General features: G+C 43.5%; 1 protein-coding gene across 1 annotated transcript; it reads left to right on the forward strand.

Moving 5' to 3' along the window:
* Nucleotides 1-10: 10 nt before the first annotated feature.
* On the forward strand, nt 11-11,898 carry Rsl1d1 (ribosomal L1 domain containing 1). Its single transcript, NM_001329198.1, has 9 exons — nt 11-166; nt 875-1,011; nt 1,762-1,897; nt 3,749-3,897; nt 3,981-4,082; nt 6,314-6,407; nt 6,488-6,610; nt 9,953-10,207; nt 11,100-11,898. The coding sequence occupies exons 1-9, from the start codon at nt 62-64 to the stop codon at nt 11,358-11,360; spliced, it is 1,362 nt and encodes a 453-aa protein (NP_001316127.1). The 5' UTR covers nt 11-61; the 3' UTR covers nt 11,361-11,898.
* The last annotated feature ends 6,497 nt before the right edge of the window (nt 11,899-18,395 follow it).

Raw genomic sequence — 18,395 nt, forward strand, 5'->3', positions numbered from 1 at the left:
TCCGGGTTTGGGGGCTTCGCGTGCGCAGGCATTCTGACTCCTGAATTCCACACGAGGCGGCATGAAGTGCTTAGCGTCCGAGTCTCCCGATGCCTCGGCCGCTACGGCGACCACCACCGAGGTGCAAGCGGAACCGACCGCTCTTGAACAGCTGGACAGAGAGCAGGCGAGTGGCTTTCGGGGACAACGAGTCGGAAGCAGGGTGGTGCAGGGTGTGGGGCAAGAGGCCAGGAAATCAAGTGGGCCCACGACTGCGTTGGCTTCCAGGAGCTCGAGGCAGGCCTCTGAAAACGCACCCCAGCAGTCTCGCTTTTCCCACACTTACGGCCTGTTTGCCTCCTGTTGAAAGTGGGCTTCTGCGCTCCGTCCTGCAGCATTACGGGTCATATGTACGTGCACAAAGTGTTTTTAGCAGCCCTGAGCACATGACGCACAATAAATGCTCCTAGCACTATTCGCTTTTCCTGATCGTTTCCTTTCCCGTAGAGGGCAGGAGAAGCTTCTGAATAGCTTTTTCTCTTACGTAGAAAAGACAACTTGTAAACAGATCCAAGGTACTTAGATGTTTTAAATGCATTCTTAAGTTGCACTGGGTACAAATTGTAAGATCCTAATAAGCTGATGGAATTTGCTTAATAGAAAGAGGAGCGCCAGGCGTAGCGGTACATGCCTTTAATCCCAGCCCTCCGGAGACAGGCAGGCGAATCTTTTCAGTAGGATGCCAGCCTGAACTATATTCCAGGACAGTCAAAGATATACAGAAAAGTCCTCTCTTGAAACCTTAGCCCCCCAAAGGAGCAAAGGAAACAAATATATCTGTATGGAAGCAATTAACATAGATTGAGGAAATTAATCGATTTTTCTGTCTCTGCAGATAAGAAAGGCAGTAGAAGTTCTGTTTGATAACTCCAAGTCCAGAAAAAATAATGAATTGCTGTTGAATGGGAGTGAAAATCTGTTTTTAATGGTGATACTATGGAAAATTCCAAAGAAAGAACTTAGGATCAGAGTGTAAGTAATTTATCTGTTTGTTTCATTGTTTTGTTTCATTTGTTTTTCCGCTGGTTTGGTTGTTACTAAGGCTTGCCTGGCTCCAAACTCACAGTAATATATATGCCTCTCCCTCTTGAGTGCTGGGGTTAAAGTTAAAACTCACTCAGAGTGTGTCTGAGTATAAGAATGTGGGCCACATGTGTCCAGTGCTTGCAGAAGCCAAAAGAGGGTGTCAGATCACCTGGGACTGCAGAAACAAGAGGTCATGAGCAGCCCAGTGTGGGTACAGGCGACAGAAATCAGATTTCCTGGGAAAGAAGCAAATGCTCTTAACTACTGAATGTGTGGATTCCTGCATTTGGTCTCTCTAGCCCATTGTTTTCTTTTTAGAGCCAGAAGTGACAGAGGCAGGGAGATCTCTTTAGCTGGAAGTCAGCCTTGTCTTCAGAGATAGTCCCAAGATAGCCAGGGATGCCATGAAAATAGATAAATTAAAATATTTTTAAACTGCATTTATTTCTGTTCGTGTGTTTGTCTATCTGTCTGGAGGGTTAGGTGCACACATATGGGAGTGAATCAGTATCATTTCTCTCCCTCCATGTTGGTCCTGGAGTTTGAGCTCTGGTTGTTGGGCATGGCATTGAGCATGTGTTTTCACCCACTGATTCATCTGGCCTGCCTGTATGTATTGAATGTTCTCGTTAGCTCTCAGTGAGGATAAACATGTTCTGGAATAACACTTTGCTCCTTGTTTGTCATGTTTTGTAGGTCTTTGCCTCATAGCATCCTCTCAGAATCCTCAGAAGTCTGTCTGTTTACCAAAGATGAATGTGATTCACCTGAACAGACAGAGGGTTTCTATAAAAAGCTTTTGAAAAAGCATGGAGTAAACACTATCTCTCAGGTAGGAGGTGTGCTGATGTGTTAAAGTCCTTTCAGAGACTTTAGAAATGAAGTATCATACACTGCTATAATTTATGGTCCTTTAGGTCCACTTTCTCTGTAATTTTTTTTTTTTTTTTTTTTTTGGTTCTTTTTTTTCGGAGCTGGGGATCGAACCCAGGGCCTTGTGCTTCCTAGGCAAGCGCTCTACCACTGAGCTAAATCCCCAACCCCCTTTCTCTGTAATTTTAACTTATCCCTTTATGGGTATGAATGTGTATTCCTAACGTGTGTGTGCACCACATGGATGCAGGTGTCCTCCAGGGCCAGAAAAGGTATTGAGATTCCCTGGAGCTGGAATTACAGGTGGTGAGAGCTGCCTCATGGGTGCTTGGAAATAAAACCCCGGTCCTTCAAGGGAGCATCAAATCCTGCCAAGCCGTCTCTCCAGCTCCCCTTTCTCTCTCTCTCTCTCTCTCTCTTTTTTTAAGATTTATTTTATTTATATGAATACACTGTAGCTGTCTTCAGACACACGGGAAGAAGGATGGTTGTGAGCCACCATGTGGTTGCTGGGAATTGAACTCAGGACCTATGGAAGAGCAGTCAGTGCTCTTAACCTCTGAGCCACCTCTCCAGCCCTCTCTTTTTTTTTTTTAAGATTTATTTATTATATATGAGTACACTGTACACTTCAGACACACCAGAAGAGGGCATTGGATTCCATTACAGATGGTTGTGAGCCACCATGTGGTTGCTGGGATTTGAACTCAGGTCTTCAGGAAGAGCAGTCAGTGCTCTTAACCACTGAGCCATCCCTCCTTTCTCTTTTTAATCTTACCGTCTCTGCTTTTGGTTGGCTCTATTTCCTTTTGCTTTTGCTAAAGGCACTATTTTGATTTGTAACTGAAAACCTAAATGCATGTCAGATTTCACATCTTTTTCAGTGTCTTGAGCACACTGCCTCCAGGAGGATGGGGTTCCCTGCAGCTGGAGTTGTAGAAGGTTGTTTTGTTTCTCTGGGTTCTCTAATATAGTCAGAGCTCCGAAGTACTGAGCCATCTATGATACCAGATTGTTTAAAAACCCAACTTTTCGTGTACTTGTAGAGCATCACATCTGGCTCTGTTTTGTGACTATTTGTTTATCTTTGTACTCTGTTTCTTTATCTTTCTCCTGGTACTAGGAATTGATTCCAAAACCATGCACATGCTACCCCAAACTTGCAGTGTAGACCAGGTTGGCCTCCAACTCAATTTCCTTCATGCTAGGATATAAGATGTACACCTCTACACCAGGTGCTGCCACCCCACCCTAACACCCGTGCTTTTTAAACAAGTGTCTGGGTGTTTTGTCTACATGTATCTGTGCACCTTGTGCATACAATTACCCATGTAGACCAGAATAGAGTCTTGGATTCCCTGCACCTGGAGAGGTACACATGGCCACAAGCTACTGTGTGGGTGTTGGAATCAAACCCATGTCCTCTGTAAGAGCAGCCAGTGCTTTTAACCACTAAGCTATCTCTGTAGCTCATTTTATTACGTTTGAGATAGCATTTTGATCAATTGCCTCGGCTGCCCTTACCCTCAGAGTTAGTATTCTTCAACCTGAGATAGTCAAGAACAGTTATGTCATCTCCTTCAGTGCCTGGCTGACATGCTGGGTTTTTATCCAGGCTCCTTGATTGTTCTCTTCTCAGGGTCTTCCGGCGTTTTGCAAGGCCTCCAGCATATTTTAGCTGCTTAGGAATTCATTAATCTGAGAGAGGCATGCATAGCCCTGGGACTGGTGTGAAGAGAAGTGTTAAGTATTTCTCCTCCTGTTTTAGATCTTAATGCTTTATGGTGTTTCGCTTGTTTTTGTATTCTAGATTATCCCCTTTAAGACGTTAAAAACAGAATATAAAGCCTATGAAGCCAAGCTCCGCCTCCTGGGTAGCTTTGATGTCTTTATTGCTGATGAACGAATCCGACGGCATTTGCCCACACACATAGGAAGGCATTTCTATCAGAGGAAGAAGTGAGTTTATTTGCAGTGACCAGACTTTAATGGTATGGGATTTTCTGTGTGTCTCCAGTGTTTTGATGCCTCTGTTTTTTTAGAGTTCCAGTATCTGTAAACCTTCTGGCAAAGAATCTGTCCAAAGAGATTAACCGAACTATCACAGGGACCGTCTTAAACATCTCTAAGCGTGGTTCTTGCAGGTAACAAGGAACATTTATATGCGATTTCTTTAAACTGTACATGTAACTGTGATCGAGTCCTTTTTTTAACCATAAAGGATCATGTTAATCAAACCAGGACCTTCTATTAAAACCCAGTAAGCTTTTTTCTTTTTTTTTTTTTTTTTTTTAAGTCTTATGAGAAAAAGAAGAGGTAGAAGTAACTTCAGTCCCCAATAACAAGTTCGTTGTCTTTGTTGTCTGATTTTTCTGGACAGCTAGGCAAATGTGTTCACCCTAGGTAGGGCAGGAACCATAGACCAAAGGAGTGATTGTACAGTCTGCCCTGATGAACGGGGAGCTTATTGTGCTGACGCAGAGTGGCACGTGTGATGTTCCTTACAGAGACATGGCTTGCCTGTCGTAAGCAGCTGTGTCATGAAGGGCCTCCCCCAGCATGAGGTTGTCAGGAAAGCTAGCACCGGAGTTCTGCACAGCCCTGCCAACTCCACGGAAAGTGCCTGAGCTCAGGTAGCCTTGGGGAGGAGCCTGTTGAGTATTGTACCTGTTTAGACCTGCTGTCCCCCTTGTTGAATGTTTCCTCTGGGAGGAAGTAGCTACATGTTAATGTCTTTGGTTCATTCTCACCCAGGATCCCGAACCAGGATAACTTAGCCTTAGAGTCAACAAGACTGCTCAGATTTAAGGCATCTATCCACCAAGCATGACAACCAGGACCATCACTGATACAAGGAGAGAACTAATACTCGCAAACTGTCCTGTGACACTCACACAAAACAAACATACCTGAGTATTTATCTCATAAAGAAAAGCAAGACTGGAGAGATGGCTCCGCTATTCTTCAGAGAACCCAAGTATGGTTTCCAACACCCATGGTAGATGTGGGTCATAACAACCTGTAATTTTCCCTCTAGGGATTTAATGTTTCTGGACCAAAGGGGCACCCACATGTTCACATGCACAGACACACAGATACACGTAGTTTTAAATGAGCCAGGCATGGTAGCGCACCTCTAATCCTAGCACTGCGAAGGCAGCAACTGATAAATCTCTTAAGTCAGAAGCAGACTGTCTACATAGAGAGTTCCAGGCCAGGTAGGGCTATATTGTGACCCTGTCTCAGAATAAATTATAAAAATAACAGTTCTTGTTTTTACATAGGATCTCACTATGATTCTGGCTGGTCTGGAACTCAAAGATCCTCTGACTTCTACCCTGAGTGTTGGCTTGTATACCACCACACCAGCTTTAAAAACAAAGATAGATAACTGCTTTCCAACTTAAGTGGTCAGAAATGGGGTCTGTGTGGGGCAAGGTTTAGTATAACAGGTAATACGAATAGATTCCCGTTGCATGCTGCCTGCAAGAGGGAAGCCCCTTGATTGGTTCCATTTAAATACCTAAGAGGAGTTGTCATTGGGCCTGTCCTACCCCTTCCTCAGTTACAGACTGCTGTCAAAGAAGGTTAGAGATACCAAATATACTGGCTCCCACTATCCCATCACTAGAGAGCCTAAGCTAAGAGGTCCTCTGGTTTGAGGGTAGCCTGTTCTTCATGGTGAATTTGAATTTCTTTATTTTTGCTCTCTTTGCCTGGCACAGTGACTCCCTTTCTTGTCGTTCCCTCTCCTTTTCACAAACACACATACATTGTAGACAGCTGGCCAGTGTCTGACTAAAGAAAAAGGAGCTAGAAGAGAAGCTGCTGTCCAGGTGACACTGGTAAAGTGCCACCCAGTGAGCCTCCAGTGAGGGAAGGCAGACCCAGTGCTGCAGGAGGCCTGCTGGGCCTCCCACACATTTCCTGTTCCCTGTGGCTTAGCCGCAGAGATGCTTTGGTCTTGCTAACATTGAGTTATCCATGAGAGGCAAGAACTTTTTACTTCAAAACGACTCAGCAGAATAGGACATGAAAATCATGAGGTGTCGATGACCTTGTTGGGGTGATTCTGCCAGAACAGCTTTGGGGTCAACATATGGGTTTTTCTGTTTTGTCTTAACTTATTACCATTGTCTATTTGAATATAGGTGTAGGAAGGCAGTTTCTAGGCTCTTATTACACTGATCACTGGGATTGAACTCCATGACTTTAACTTAGGGTGGCAAGTGCCTTTACCAGCCAAGCCATCTCGAGGTCCAACCTGTGGGTGTGTGTTTCTTTCAGCATGGTGGTGTTTTACTTCAGGGAGTGGAGTTTTAAAATACAAAGTTAAAGAGCAAAAACTTTACTCTGTTGCTTTATTAAATTCTAGTACTATCCGTATTGGTCACACTGGAATGGAGATTCAGCACATCATTGAAAACATCCTGACTGTCTCAGAAATGCTTTCAGAAAAATTGCCAGAGGTACAGTATGCCGAGTGCATGAGTCTGCTTTCCATTCTAAACAGGCAGAGTGTGTAGATGTCATCATTTCTTTGTTTCAGAAATGGCAGAGTGTGAAACTCCTATTCCTGAAAACTGAGAAGTCGGTTTCCCTTCCTATCTTTTCCTCGTTTGTCACATCTCAGGACGAAAACAGCGCTTCCTTCCGTGGTCTGAAGAAACAGGTTAGTATAAAAGTTATAATATTGGGTGGGCTTTATAACATGTAGCCAAGAGAGATCACAGCAAGTTCGAAGCTAACTTGGGCTGTAAGACCCTGTCTTCCATAAGTGGAGACAGATGTTGAAGGTGCGGCCCAGGGTGAGGTGTATGCTTAGCGTACGGGTTCAGTGTTTCTTAGGGGCCTCAGGCTGATTTGTTTTGACTGCATGTGTGCAGGTGTCAGACCTCCTGGATTGGAGTCGTGAGCTGCTCTGTTGGTGCTGGGCATTGGACCTGGATCCTCTGAAAGAGCAAATAGCTTAACCACTGAGCTATCTCTCTAACCACAACAAGGCACATCCTAATTGTGTGTGCTGGACAACTTTGAATGTCTTTCCCGATTGCTGTCCATCTTAATTTTTAAAAAATACCTTTTAGTGGAGATCACTGATTGGCTTGACTGGCTGTCCAAGAGGTCCAGGGGTCCTGTATGCACCCACCTTCCCATAATTAAGATTACAGATGCCAACCATCGTGCCCATTTTTCTGTGTCGGTGGCGTGTTTGCATATAAGCCCTTGGCCAACTGAGCGTTGTCCCCAGCCCCCAACTCAGTTTTGATTTATAGGCTTAGTACTATAGGTACTATTTCCAAAATCGAATGATGGGTGGTTGAAGCGGAGATCAGTAACTGTTTGGAGTGGTGTTGTTTTGAATTCTCTTTGGCCATGTTAATCTTCGTCACTACTGAATCTTTCATTTCAGTGTTTGGTTCATGTCTTAATATCTAGGAGTCGCATCTTGCCTTAGTCAGTGATCTATTGCTGTAAGGGATATCATGGTTGTAGCAACTCTACAGTATTTATTTGGGGCTTGCTCACAGTTTCAGAGGTTAAGTTATAGGCAAGGAACCTGGCAGCATGTAGCCAGGCATGGTGCTGAAGAGTAGCTGCGCCTCACATCCAGATGTGCAGATGTGCAGCCACATCTCTTCCAGCAAGGTCGTGTCTTACTATCTTCAAACAGTCCCATCCCTAACGACCAGGTATTCAAGTGAAAGAACCTGTAAGTGCGTTCTTAGTCAGACCTTCACACATTTTCTTCAGAGCTCTGCCTGCCTCTGTCTCCTGAGTGCTGGGATCAAAAATGTGCATCACTGGCTGAAATTTCTACTTGTCATTTATTTTTCTCGTTTTTGGTTGTTTGGTTTTTACATAAAGACTGTGTGGACCAGGCTGGCCTTGAACTCAGAGTTCTCTAGAGCGCATGCAGGGATTAAAGGCCTGCGCTACCTGCCATGCCTAGGTTTTCATCTGGCTGTCCTTAGTACACCGTCTTAACACACACAGCAGGTATTTTGGTGACAGTTTGTCTATCCATCATCAGCTAATATCGTGTCTCAGCGTAGCAAGATATCTCACACTGAAGAGGTTGAGAACTCAGTAGTTGCTGGGTCCATGTGCCTGTGTGCTTCAGCCCTTCAACCTGGTGACTGAGGCCTAAGGGATTTGGAGAGCTGCTGGTGCCCATAGCTGGGTGTAGCTGGGGTTTCCTGCTTTGTGGTTTTTTTCTTTCCTCATTTTTATTCCCTCCAGCTTCATCCGCTGTCATTAGGTTGGGAAGGGGGGTGCCCATGCTCCCTGACTCTAATTGCTTTCCTTTTGTTTCTTCTCTGAGCATACGACTAACAAACCACAGCCAACCTCCCTAAATGATCAGTAATCACCACCCACCATCACTGCCCTCGCTTTTATGTCCTCTGAACAGTTTGCAGATTTCCAGATGATGATGCATTCACAGAGACTGTCTGCAGCTAGCAAAGCCACGCCTCTGCTAGAGCATGAGGCAGATCATGGTCAGCTGCTACAGAAAGTGAAGCAGCCCATGTCCCACATCAGGGATTAGAATGAAGCTTATTGTGGGTTCTCAGTGGTTCTCAGGCTACCTGAATGGAATCACTCTGTAGAACATGCTAACCTTGTACTCACAAGGACCTACCTGCTTCTCCCTCCAGAGTTTTAGGATTAAAGCCTGTGCCACCACTTCTAGCTTTCTTGTGTTTTTTTTTTTTTTTTTTTTTTAAAGAAACTAAAATTCTCAAAAAATGTCACTGTAACTGGGTACATCAAGTCAGTAGCAAAAGGGAAAGCCCACTGAGTAAAAGGCATTTTGATGACCTTTCTTCTTCCCTTTCATGCTCCTTTTAACCTGGGCTGCAGCTCAGGATGTACTGCCTCAATTTTGGGTGGGATGCCCCACATTCACTAAAGGAATCAGTCCAATTTCTCAGTTGAAATAGGCTCCCTGCTCATATTGGACCATTTCAGGTCTCATTCACTGCAGTTGACAGTCTAAAGAAATGGTTAAAGGAACAGGATGGTTGACACTTTACCTATGAGACAGGAACTGAGAAAGTGCTCTGAACATTCAACCACCCTGTCACACTGTGAGAACTGGAGATCCAAGCCTGCTAGGCTCGGCGGGTAAAGTGCTTACCATTTGAGAGCCAGTTGTGGGATGTTAGAGATTCAACTTAGTGTAGCCATTCATTAAGCCCAAGGTCCTAGAAGAGACCATGTCTTCAAGTGGGTGGCCCTGAAGAACGCTCTAAGCTAATCTGTGGTGTGGACATACACACACATTTATACAAAGGACACGTGCATGAGTAATGATTGAAGCCAAAACTGGCTTAGTGGCCGTGGGCTCTGCTTCCTGCTTACATTTCTTCTGGAGTGTAGCCCCTAGTGAGGAAAGTATTCCATAGACTCTTAATGTAGGGACAAGGGCATAGTTCCTCTTGGCCTTCCCTTCCACCTCTGGGTTGCCTGCATGCATGCATTTTCATGGTGGTTAATGTTGCACATGTGCAGGGCCCTGGACACAGTAGACATGTGCTGTAACACTGAACTAAACCCACAATTCGAGTCTAACCAACTTCAGTAACTAGATAAGTTGGTCTTTGAGGTTGCAATCCTCCCGCTTCAGCCTTCCATGTAGTTAGGATTACAGGTGTGTACTGACATTCTGACAGTACTGTTTTCAGCTTTCAGCTACACGTGTGTGTGTGTGTGTGTGTGTGTGTGTGTGTGTGTGTGTGTGTGTGTAGAAAGCAGTGTGGAGCATGTCATTAATGGTAGCATGTGGCAAGCAGGTTAGGAGAGGATTGAGTTCAAGGCACGCTAGCCTGGGCTACAGATTGAAACACCTTTCACTCTCCAAACAAACAGACTGAGATGTAACTATCTGGAAGTGGAGTATTCTGTTTGCTTGGGTCAGTGATGTTTCAGGGAGCTCCAGTTTCTAAACCTGTGCCATCTGCTTTCTGTGGATGATTTCCTACAGAAATTTTATCTTGTGTTCTCATAGGAACCAAAGAAAAGAAGGAAGCATGAAAAACAAAAGTTGAAGAAGGAAAGCAAAATGTTAAAGAAGAAATCCAAGAAGGCTACATCTCTTTTAACTCAAGGTGGCTTAGTTAGCAGTGCTCCAGCAAAGGGCCCGGGAGCCCAGAAGAAAAGGACCAGCAAGGCCAGCACACAGCCGAAAGTTACAGAGGAGTATGAAGAAACAATTCCCCAACTGGTACCAATAGGAGAAACTCCGGATAAAGAAAATATGAAGGTATTTTTATTGCTGTTAGTAGCTGCTGTATTTCAGGCAAAACGTACTAGGCAATGCCAGGTGGGGTCCTATGACTTCACTCCAGCACCTGTGACCCAGAAGCAGGCGATGGCTGAGTTTGAGCCTAGACTACACAGTGATTTCCAGGACAGCCAGGACTACAGAAAGAAATACTGGGGATGGAGGTGGAGGAATAAAAGTAAAAGGTGCTTAGTGATTAAAAAAAAAGCTTAGAGTTAATCTAGGAAGCAGGAAGGCGGGTGAAGGTAGACACTGATCTACTACTTTAGCCTGATCTTGGCTGATCTGAATGGATGGCCTGTGCTGCTTTACAGTAGGCTGTGCTGCTTTACAATAGGGCACCTTCTAATCTTGGCTAATCTGAATGGCCTGTAGGGCGTCTTCTAGACGTGTATCTCGTGTAGGTGTTCATTGGAAAGGACAAAGTATCAGATGTCCATGTGACCTCTCAGTGTACTCAGATACAACATAGCTGGAATAATGTTTCTTTTTTTCTTTTTTTTTTTTTTTTTTTCTTTTTTTTTTTTTCTTTTTTTTCCGGAGCTGGGGACCGAACCCAGGGCCTTGCTAGGGCCTTGCTAGGGCCTTGCTCCTGCTAGGCAAGCGCTCTACCACTGAGCTAAATCCCCAACCCCTGGAATAATGTTTCTAATACTGAAGTATGATATATGAGATGACACATGTGCCTATAATCTCAGGCTGAGGCAGGAGCAAGATCCTGTCTCAAGAAGAAAATATGTCTGGTGCTGTAAATAGGCCCTCATTCTTCCATGCTTTGGTGCACACGAGGTTGCGGCATAGTAGTGGCTCCCTAAGACTGTTAGATATTGCTTTTTATTGTTCTAGACCTAATTCCCTTTCTCTTTTTAAGATGCAAGAAAATATCACAGGGAAGAAGTCTCCAAAATCGAAGTCTGATCCAAGAACCCCTCAGGGTAAAAAAAGGAAGGCCTTACCGGCTACAGAGACTCCAGAAGCCTCAGATCCTGGGATCTCAGGGAAGAAACAAAAAAAGGATGTGCGGGAATTCAGAAAGCCAGGGGCCAAGTCCTTCTCTACTCCCATGAAATCTGGAAAGAAAGCTTCCAACACTCCCAGAGACAAAAAAACCCAGGCTGCCCACTCAAACTAGAATTAGTGCATTTGGCATAAAAGACATCAGAGTTAACAAGAGCTTTTCAAGAATATTTAGACAGGGCGTGCTGGCGTTTGTGTGTGTGCCCACGCACGCACGCACGCACGCACGCACGGTGGAATGCAGAGATAGGCAGATGTGTATGAGTTTGAGGACAACCTAGTTGTCTACAAAGGGGTCACCAAGATTCATTCTTTAAAGGGCAGATTTAAGTCCTGGGCTTGGTGGTATAACACTTTTGACAGCAAATGCAAGATCCTGGCCTTACTACCTAGAGCTGTCAAAGGAAAAAAGATAAACCCCACACAAGAAAAGGTACTCTGCTGTTTATTCCATCACAGCGTTTTTCAACAAGGAGTCCAGGACTTAAATGGTTTTTGAGAAGTTTCTGTGGGTGCCTCTGAAATAAATATTTTTGTTGTAAAAACCAGGGGTTTCAGGCACAATCTTTTTAAATTGTTCAGTGTATTTCCTGATGCTTCTGTACATTTGCTTTTTTTGAAATTAAACTTACATCCCTTCTGGGTAGACGCACTGTGCTGTCGTATCTTACCTGACTAGTTTTGAAGACATAGGAACAGCTTTCCATCTGCACGAGAGAATTTAGTCAATTGGGCTTTTAAGATAATTTTTGCACCCATTCCCAGAGTGTCCCGTGAGGAATTGAAATGTACAAATTGACCGCAGGACTGGAGACATAGTTCAAGTAGTCCTACTGTTCAGGTTCAATTCCCAAGACCATGATGGCTCTCAACTTTAACTCCACTTGCAGGCAATTGGAGCCTTGGCACCAGCACAGAAATAGTGTACAGATGTATGTCCATATAGACAAAAATGCCAAACCAGCAGATCAGCAAAGTGGAACAGACTTGGTACGGCTTTGTTGCTTCATATGGCTTGTCTAGGAACATTTTGGTAATAGGCATGGTAAAGTGTATTAATGGAGTGCCTCAGTGTAATACACAAACACACTGGTGTGTGAGTACACTGCAGCTCTCTTCAGACACAGCACAAGAAGCATCAGATCTCATTACAGATGGTTGTGAGCCATCATATGGTTGCCGGGAATTGAACTCAGGACCTCTGAAAGAGCAGTCTGTTCTCTTAATCACAGAGCCATCTCTCCAGGCTAAATACTATGTGGTTTTAATCTAAAGAGCCAAGCAGGGAGCCAGCATGGCTACATAGTGAAGCACTTAAAAAGGCTTCTTCCTCCCGTGCTGGGACTGAAGGGGTGCTCCACTACTGCTTAGCTGTGATGCAGTTGTTTGGTCCCACCGCTGAGCTGCTGAGTATATTGCAGGACAATGACTTAGACCTGTAGTCTTGACTCTAACACACATGTTTGTTCCTCTGATCCTGGGTGAAATGTGTGCAGACTTCTCTGTTTAAATGACTAGACAAATTTAGCATAAGTGGCAGTACAGACAGTGGATTATAGAGGCTTCTGAATTAAAAAAAAAATGCCTTAGGAAGTAGCCCATTTCACAAGAGTGCTGCCCATTACAGTGTAAAGTAGTGTCCCTTGCCTATGACCTCATCACTTAGCAGCTTGTGATATACTGAGATTTAAAGTGCTTTCTAGGACTTCATGAAGCATAAAAGCTGCCTATAACCAGAAGTTGTAGCTGGTCCTGGTCCAGCAAGATAACTTAGCAAGTAAGACACACGTTCCTAAAGAGATCTCAGTACTTGATGTCTGTCCTAAAAGGTTTAAAATGTTTCCTGCTTGACATTCAAATTTCCAGTTAATAACAAAACAACTCCAGAGCTAGGAAAGGAGAGAGAATGGGGCTCAGTGTTAAAATGATTAGCATACATAACCCCCTTGTTTTGAAATGCTGTTCAAACTGCCTTCTATGATATCCTGTAATATCAACACTCAGGGCAGGCAGGTTTGGCAGGGTTGTGAGTTTTCAAATGATTTCTGTACTCAAATAGTGTGGAAAATGCTGGTGTAGGGTGTGTGCTAGCTATAAAGCGCCCATGTTAGTAACCTTCTGAGTTGAGTCATTTAGTCTCAGCACTCATGAGGAAGAGGAAGGAGGTACTCTTGAGTCGTAGGCCAGCCTCATCTACATGGCAAGTGTCTGAATTTTCCTCTGGTATTTAGCATTATACTTGAGATGACTTCTTGCTCTCTCACTCTGAACCTCTTCTCCAATAATTTGAAGTATTATAAAGAGCATCAGTTTATTGTTTAAACACCTATCTACATCTTCTTGAATACTCAGTTATAACAATTTTTTGCTAAATGATTTTGCTAAACTAAAGTGTCTGTCTTCGCTTCTTGTGTCAAGGTAATTACAGAAGCAGTGGACTTTGCTATTAATGTCAGCCACACTAGTGTGTGAGCAGTAATCAGTCCCACTACCCTCTTGCTTCTGCTTAAAGCCTGACTCGCTTCTTCCAGTATTTGCAAGCCTTTTGCAGAATACCAAGGTCCTTAAATACTCTCAGGCAATAAAAGCTGGTTGATAGATCACCATAACAGACATACCAGATTTTAATATACTAACACAATTAGAAAGTGGGTAATAGTTCTCTCCTCCAGCCAAGCAAGATGCCCAAAGGAAAGAAGCTCAAGGGGAAGAAGGTGGCCCCGGCCCCCACTGTGGTCAAGAAACAAGAGGGCAAAAAGGTGGTCAATCCTTTGAGAAAAGGCCTAAGAACTTTGGCATTGAGCAGGACATCCAGCCCAAAAGAGATCTCACACGCTTCGTCAAATGGTCCTGCTACATCAGGCTGCAGCGGCAAAGAGCCATCCTCTATAAGGGCTCAAAGTACCTCCTGTCATCAACCAGTTCGCCCAGGCCCTGGACAGGCAGACAGCGACTCAGCTGCTTAAGCTTGCCCACAAGTATAGGCCAGAGACAAAGCAGGAGAAGAAGCAAAGGCTGCTGGCCTGTGCTGAGAAGAAAGCTGCTGGCAAAGGGGACGTCCCAACTAAGGGACCACCTGTCCTCCACTAAGAGACCACCTGTCCTCCAAGCAGGGGTCAATACAGTCACCACCTCGGTGGAGAACCAGAAGGCTCAGCTGGTGGTGGTGACTGCCCCATTGAGCTGGTGGTTTTCCTGCCTTCCTTGTGTCGAAGGATGGGAGTGCCCTACTGCATCATCAAGGGAAAGGCCAGGCTGGGCGCCTGGTCCACAGGAAGATGTGCACCACTGTTGCCTTCATACAGGTTAACTAGGAAGACAAGGGTGCTCTGGCTAAGCTGGTGGAAGCTATTAGGACCAATTACAATGACAGATATGACGAGATCCGCCGCCACTGGGGAGGCAACGTCCTGGGTCCTAAGTCTGTGGCTCGCATTGCCAAGCTGGAAAAGGCAAAGGCTAAAGAACTCACCACTAAACTGGGTTAAATGTACACTAAGTTTTCTGTACATAAATATAATTACAAAATTAAAAAAAAAAGAAAGTGGGTAATAAACACAACTTACATTAAAAGCCATAGAAGAAATAAAAGTAATTTTAACATAACCAATCAATAAAAGCTTCCAGTTTTAAGGAAACACAGAAATACACCCATCATTTGTACTATTCTTTACAAAGCAAACAGGAATCCCATCACCATATGCATTAAAAGTCATGGTCATATTGTAAGGGCTCCTCTGTCCAGGGAGATCGAAGCATGAGAATCTCCAGTCTGCACCACACTGCTGGATGCATCAGTGGTAGGTCAGTAACTTTACCGTGTGTGGAAACTGTCATCAGTAGGTGAGTCAGCAGGAAAGTGGGATTGTTTCACATGTCACACCAGCCTTTCTGGCAAAAACCACACTCCTTTTCTTCCTGTGAAAAAGCAAACATGACCTTATCCCCATATGAGTACAGGGCCAGGTCCACGCCATTGGCCTGCCATAGGATCCTTCCATTTCACCGACATATATGTAGTGGAAGTGTGAGGATGCCAAAGGCACTCAGCAGCTGAATGTCCATGAGCATTCACATTTTTAAAAATTAAGATTAAAAGAGCATGATTTAAATATTTTTGTGGTATACAGGGATATAATTCTTTTTTATTTTATGAAGATATTCATGAAGTTCCATGGGCCCATTCCATAATAACTTGTCCCTGAGGATTATAAGGAATCCCAGTAAAATGTGTCATACTAAATTGTTGACAAAGCACCTCAAGTGCTTGACTGCAATAACCAGTTCCACTATCTGTTTTAAATTGATTTGAAACATCCAGCATAGAGAAACAGTTTAGACAATGAGTAATTACATATTTAGTTGCTTATCCTGTTACAGCAGTTACAACCACAAAGCCTGAAAAGATGTCAATAGTCACATATAGTTTAATTTTCCAAAATCAGAAATATGAGTAAAATCCATTTGCCATAATTGATTAGGTGCAAGTCTTCAAGGATTAACATTATGTGGTAGAGGAAGAATTTGAGGACACTGAGGATAAGTCTTAATAATTTAATGTGTACATTCTCTAGAAATATCAAATTGTTCTCTTAAGCTATTGCTGTTTTCATGATGTAAAGAATGATCATTTGGCTCACTGTCCCTGTGTAAGACCTATAATCTGCCTGGTATGCAAATGTGCTGTGGCATTGCCCTCCATAAGGGAACTGGACAGTCCAGTATGAGCTCTCAAATGTCCTATAAAGTAAGGAACAATACTTTCTCTTAAATTAAGGGTATATAGATAAATAATTGCAAATTTTGAGAATTAGCAGTATCTAAAAAAGGAACAGTTTCAAGAAATCATAAAGCATGAGCTATATATTGGCAATTAGTATACAAATTAAAAGCTTGATTTTTCAACATTTCTAAAACACCGGCTACAGAATATAATTCAATTATCTGTGCTGAAGCAGGGTAAATGCAAAAGAATAGACACGTGATCCAATTACATATGCCAATTTCTCATTAGATGACTTGTAAATACATAAACACGTTCTCTATGGGCTGCCATGTGTAAATTTACAGGAAATACAAATGTATGCATAGAGGCAAATTGTAACAACTTGTCTTTCAAAATTATTAATTTTGCCTGGAAAGTTTGCAAATGCAATAGGCCAAATATCAGTATTCTGCAATAAACAATTTAATTACTGTTGGAATAAGGAAGAAATATTTCATCAGATTCTTTCCCAAAGTACTTATTTGAATCTATCCTACAATTCTGTATTAACATAGCAACAGGTTCATAATAGGATGTTAAAACTTTCTTTGGAGATGAAGAAAGATGAATCCACATTAAGGGTCGCTTTTGCCAAGGAACTGCTGTGAGTGCATGAGAAGTAGCAAGAACGCAAACAGCCAACAATTGGCCACAGTCTATATACTGTATCTGTTGTTGACTAATAGCTTCCTCTACTTCCTGCAAAGCTATTTGTCCCTCAGCAGTTAATTGTGTGTGTGTGTGTGTGTGTGTGTGTGTGTGTGTGTGTGTATTAGGATTTGCATCCCCCTTGAGAACATCAAACATAGAACATCAAACACAGGCTTAAGCTCTTCCGCGTGGTGAGCTCAAAGTGAGGTCCTAGCCAATTAACATCTCCTAACAGCTTTTGTAAATTATTTAAAGATAGTAAATTATCTTTTCTTATTTGAATTTTCTGTACCACAATTTGTTTAGGATATAACTGATGCTTCCAATATTGAAAAGGATATTGCCTTTGAATCTTTTCTGGAGCATCAACTAATCCCCAAGATTTTAAAGCTTGCTATATAAAAGCAAAGTCATGTAACAAAACTCCTTCAGAGCGATCAATTTATAAAATATGATCCATATAATGAATAATATACACAAAAGGATACAAAGTCCTAACTTCTTGTATTGAAGCAGTGACAAATTTTTGACATAATGTAGTGCCATTCCCTGAGGCAAAATTTTCCAACTCGCTTCATAGGTTCCTTAAAATTACAGGCAGGCACAGGAAATACAAACCTTTTACAATCATCAGGATGCAAAGGAATAGTATAAAACTAGTCCTTTAAATCTATAATAATTTTAAACTTATTTTTTGGAATGGCAGCTGGGGTAGGTTGTCCCACGCACGACCTCGCCAGCAAGAAAACATGCGGGGACATACGAATCCTTGTGGCAGCCAAACTTTTATTAAAATCTTATGGAGAGCGCCGTGCGCCCGCATGGCGCGGCTTATATACACCCTAGCATGGCGCATCCACACCTGATTGGTCGCTTACCCATGATCTCATTAGGCACGCCCCAGAGTGGGCAAAGACCTGGCACGAAGGCACTCTTGCACATGTGCACACAGTTAACTTCCTGAAAGGAAGTTGGCTGGCGTGGCGGAGGCCAGTGCCATCTTGTAATGGCGAAAGCTATCCTGGCTTTCCACGTGGGGCGCAGTGGGAGCCAGCGCCATCTTGTGGTGGCAAATGTTATTGCGGCCCTCTACATCTCCCCCTATTTATTTATTTTATAACAGTCCTGATTTATATCATATTATTTTACAATAGTCCTGATCACCCTATCGCATGCAATGAGGAAACCTCAGCGATGTGGAAGGGCTGGTCAAAGGATCATTGAGTCTCTCTCATCCCAGTGCAATGGATCCACAGATCCATGGGGTGCAAGAGCAGAGAACTCAGATACCGACTAATTCCTGAGCATAGATAACCAAATTCCAGGGGAGGCCCCTTGTACAATGGCCACAAGTGCTTGAGTGATAACGGCCTTGTCACGTTTCTGTTGAGATCTGAGTTTGCAAACCAACCATAGCATGAACACTAATCCACAGCATAGGGCTGCACCAAACAGAGCCACTCCCGATAAGTAGCGGGCACCTCATCTGGTTCACCTCAGCTGTTACCACCAAGGGCTGTAGTCAAGCCGACCTATAATAGAATTTAGAATCCCCAATTGTTAGTAACTACTCCAGAAAGTTTACCCACTGTGCTTGTCTAACAATAGATTGGGGGAGGATAACTCCAGACACTGCAGACACAATGTCTGCAGCAGTAATGGCTGCTACAATAGCAGCGAAAGTGTCAAGGTCTTTTCCAGGACAGTTTAGGATCAGTCATTTTTCTCTGGAAC

Source organism: Rattus norvegicus, chromosome 10 (genome assembly GCF_036323735.1).
Source record: "Rattus norvegicus strain BN/NHsdMcwi chromosome 10, GRCr8, whole genome shotgun sequence".
Taxonomy (NCBI): Eukaryota; Metazoa; Chordata; class Mammalia; order Rodentia; family Muridae; genus Rattus; species Rattus norvegicus.

Excerpts from the sequence above, each read along its gene's own strand:
- Rsl1d1 (NM_001329198.1), top strand. The coding sequence starts at position 62 with ATGAAGTGCTTAGCGTCCGAGTCTCCCGATGCCTCGGCCGCTACGGCG. Across the intron at positions 1,012-1,761 it reads AAAGAACTTAGGATCAGAGT|GTCTTTGCCTCATAGCATCC; the intron begins GTAAGTAATTTA and ends CATGTTTTGTAG. Across the intron at positions 10,208-11,099 it reads CGGATAAAGAAAATATGAAG|ATGCAAGAAAATATCACAGG; the intron begins GTATTTTTATTG and ends TCTCTTTTTAAG.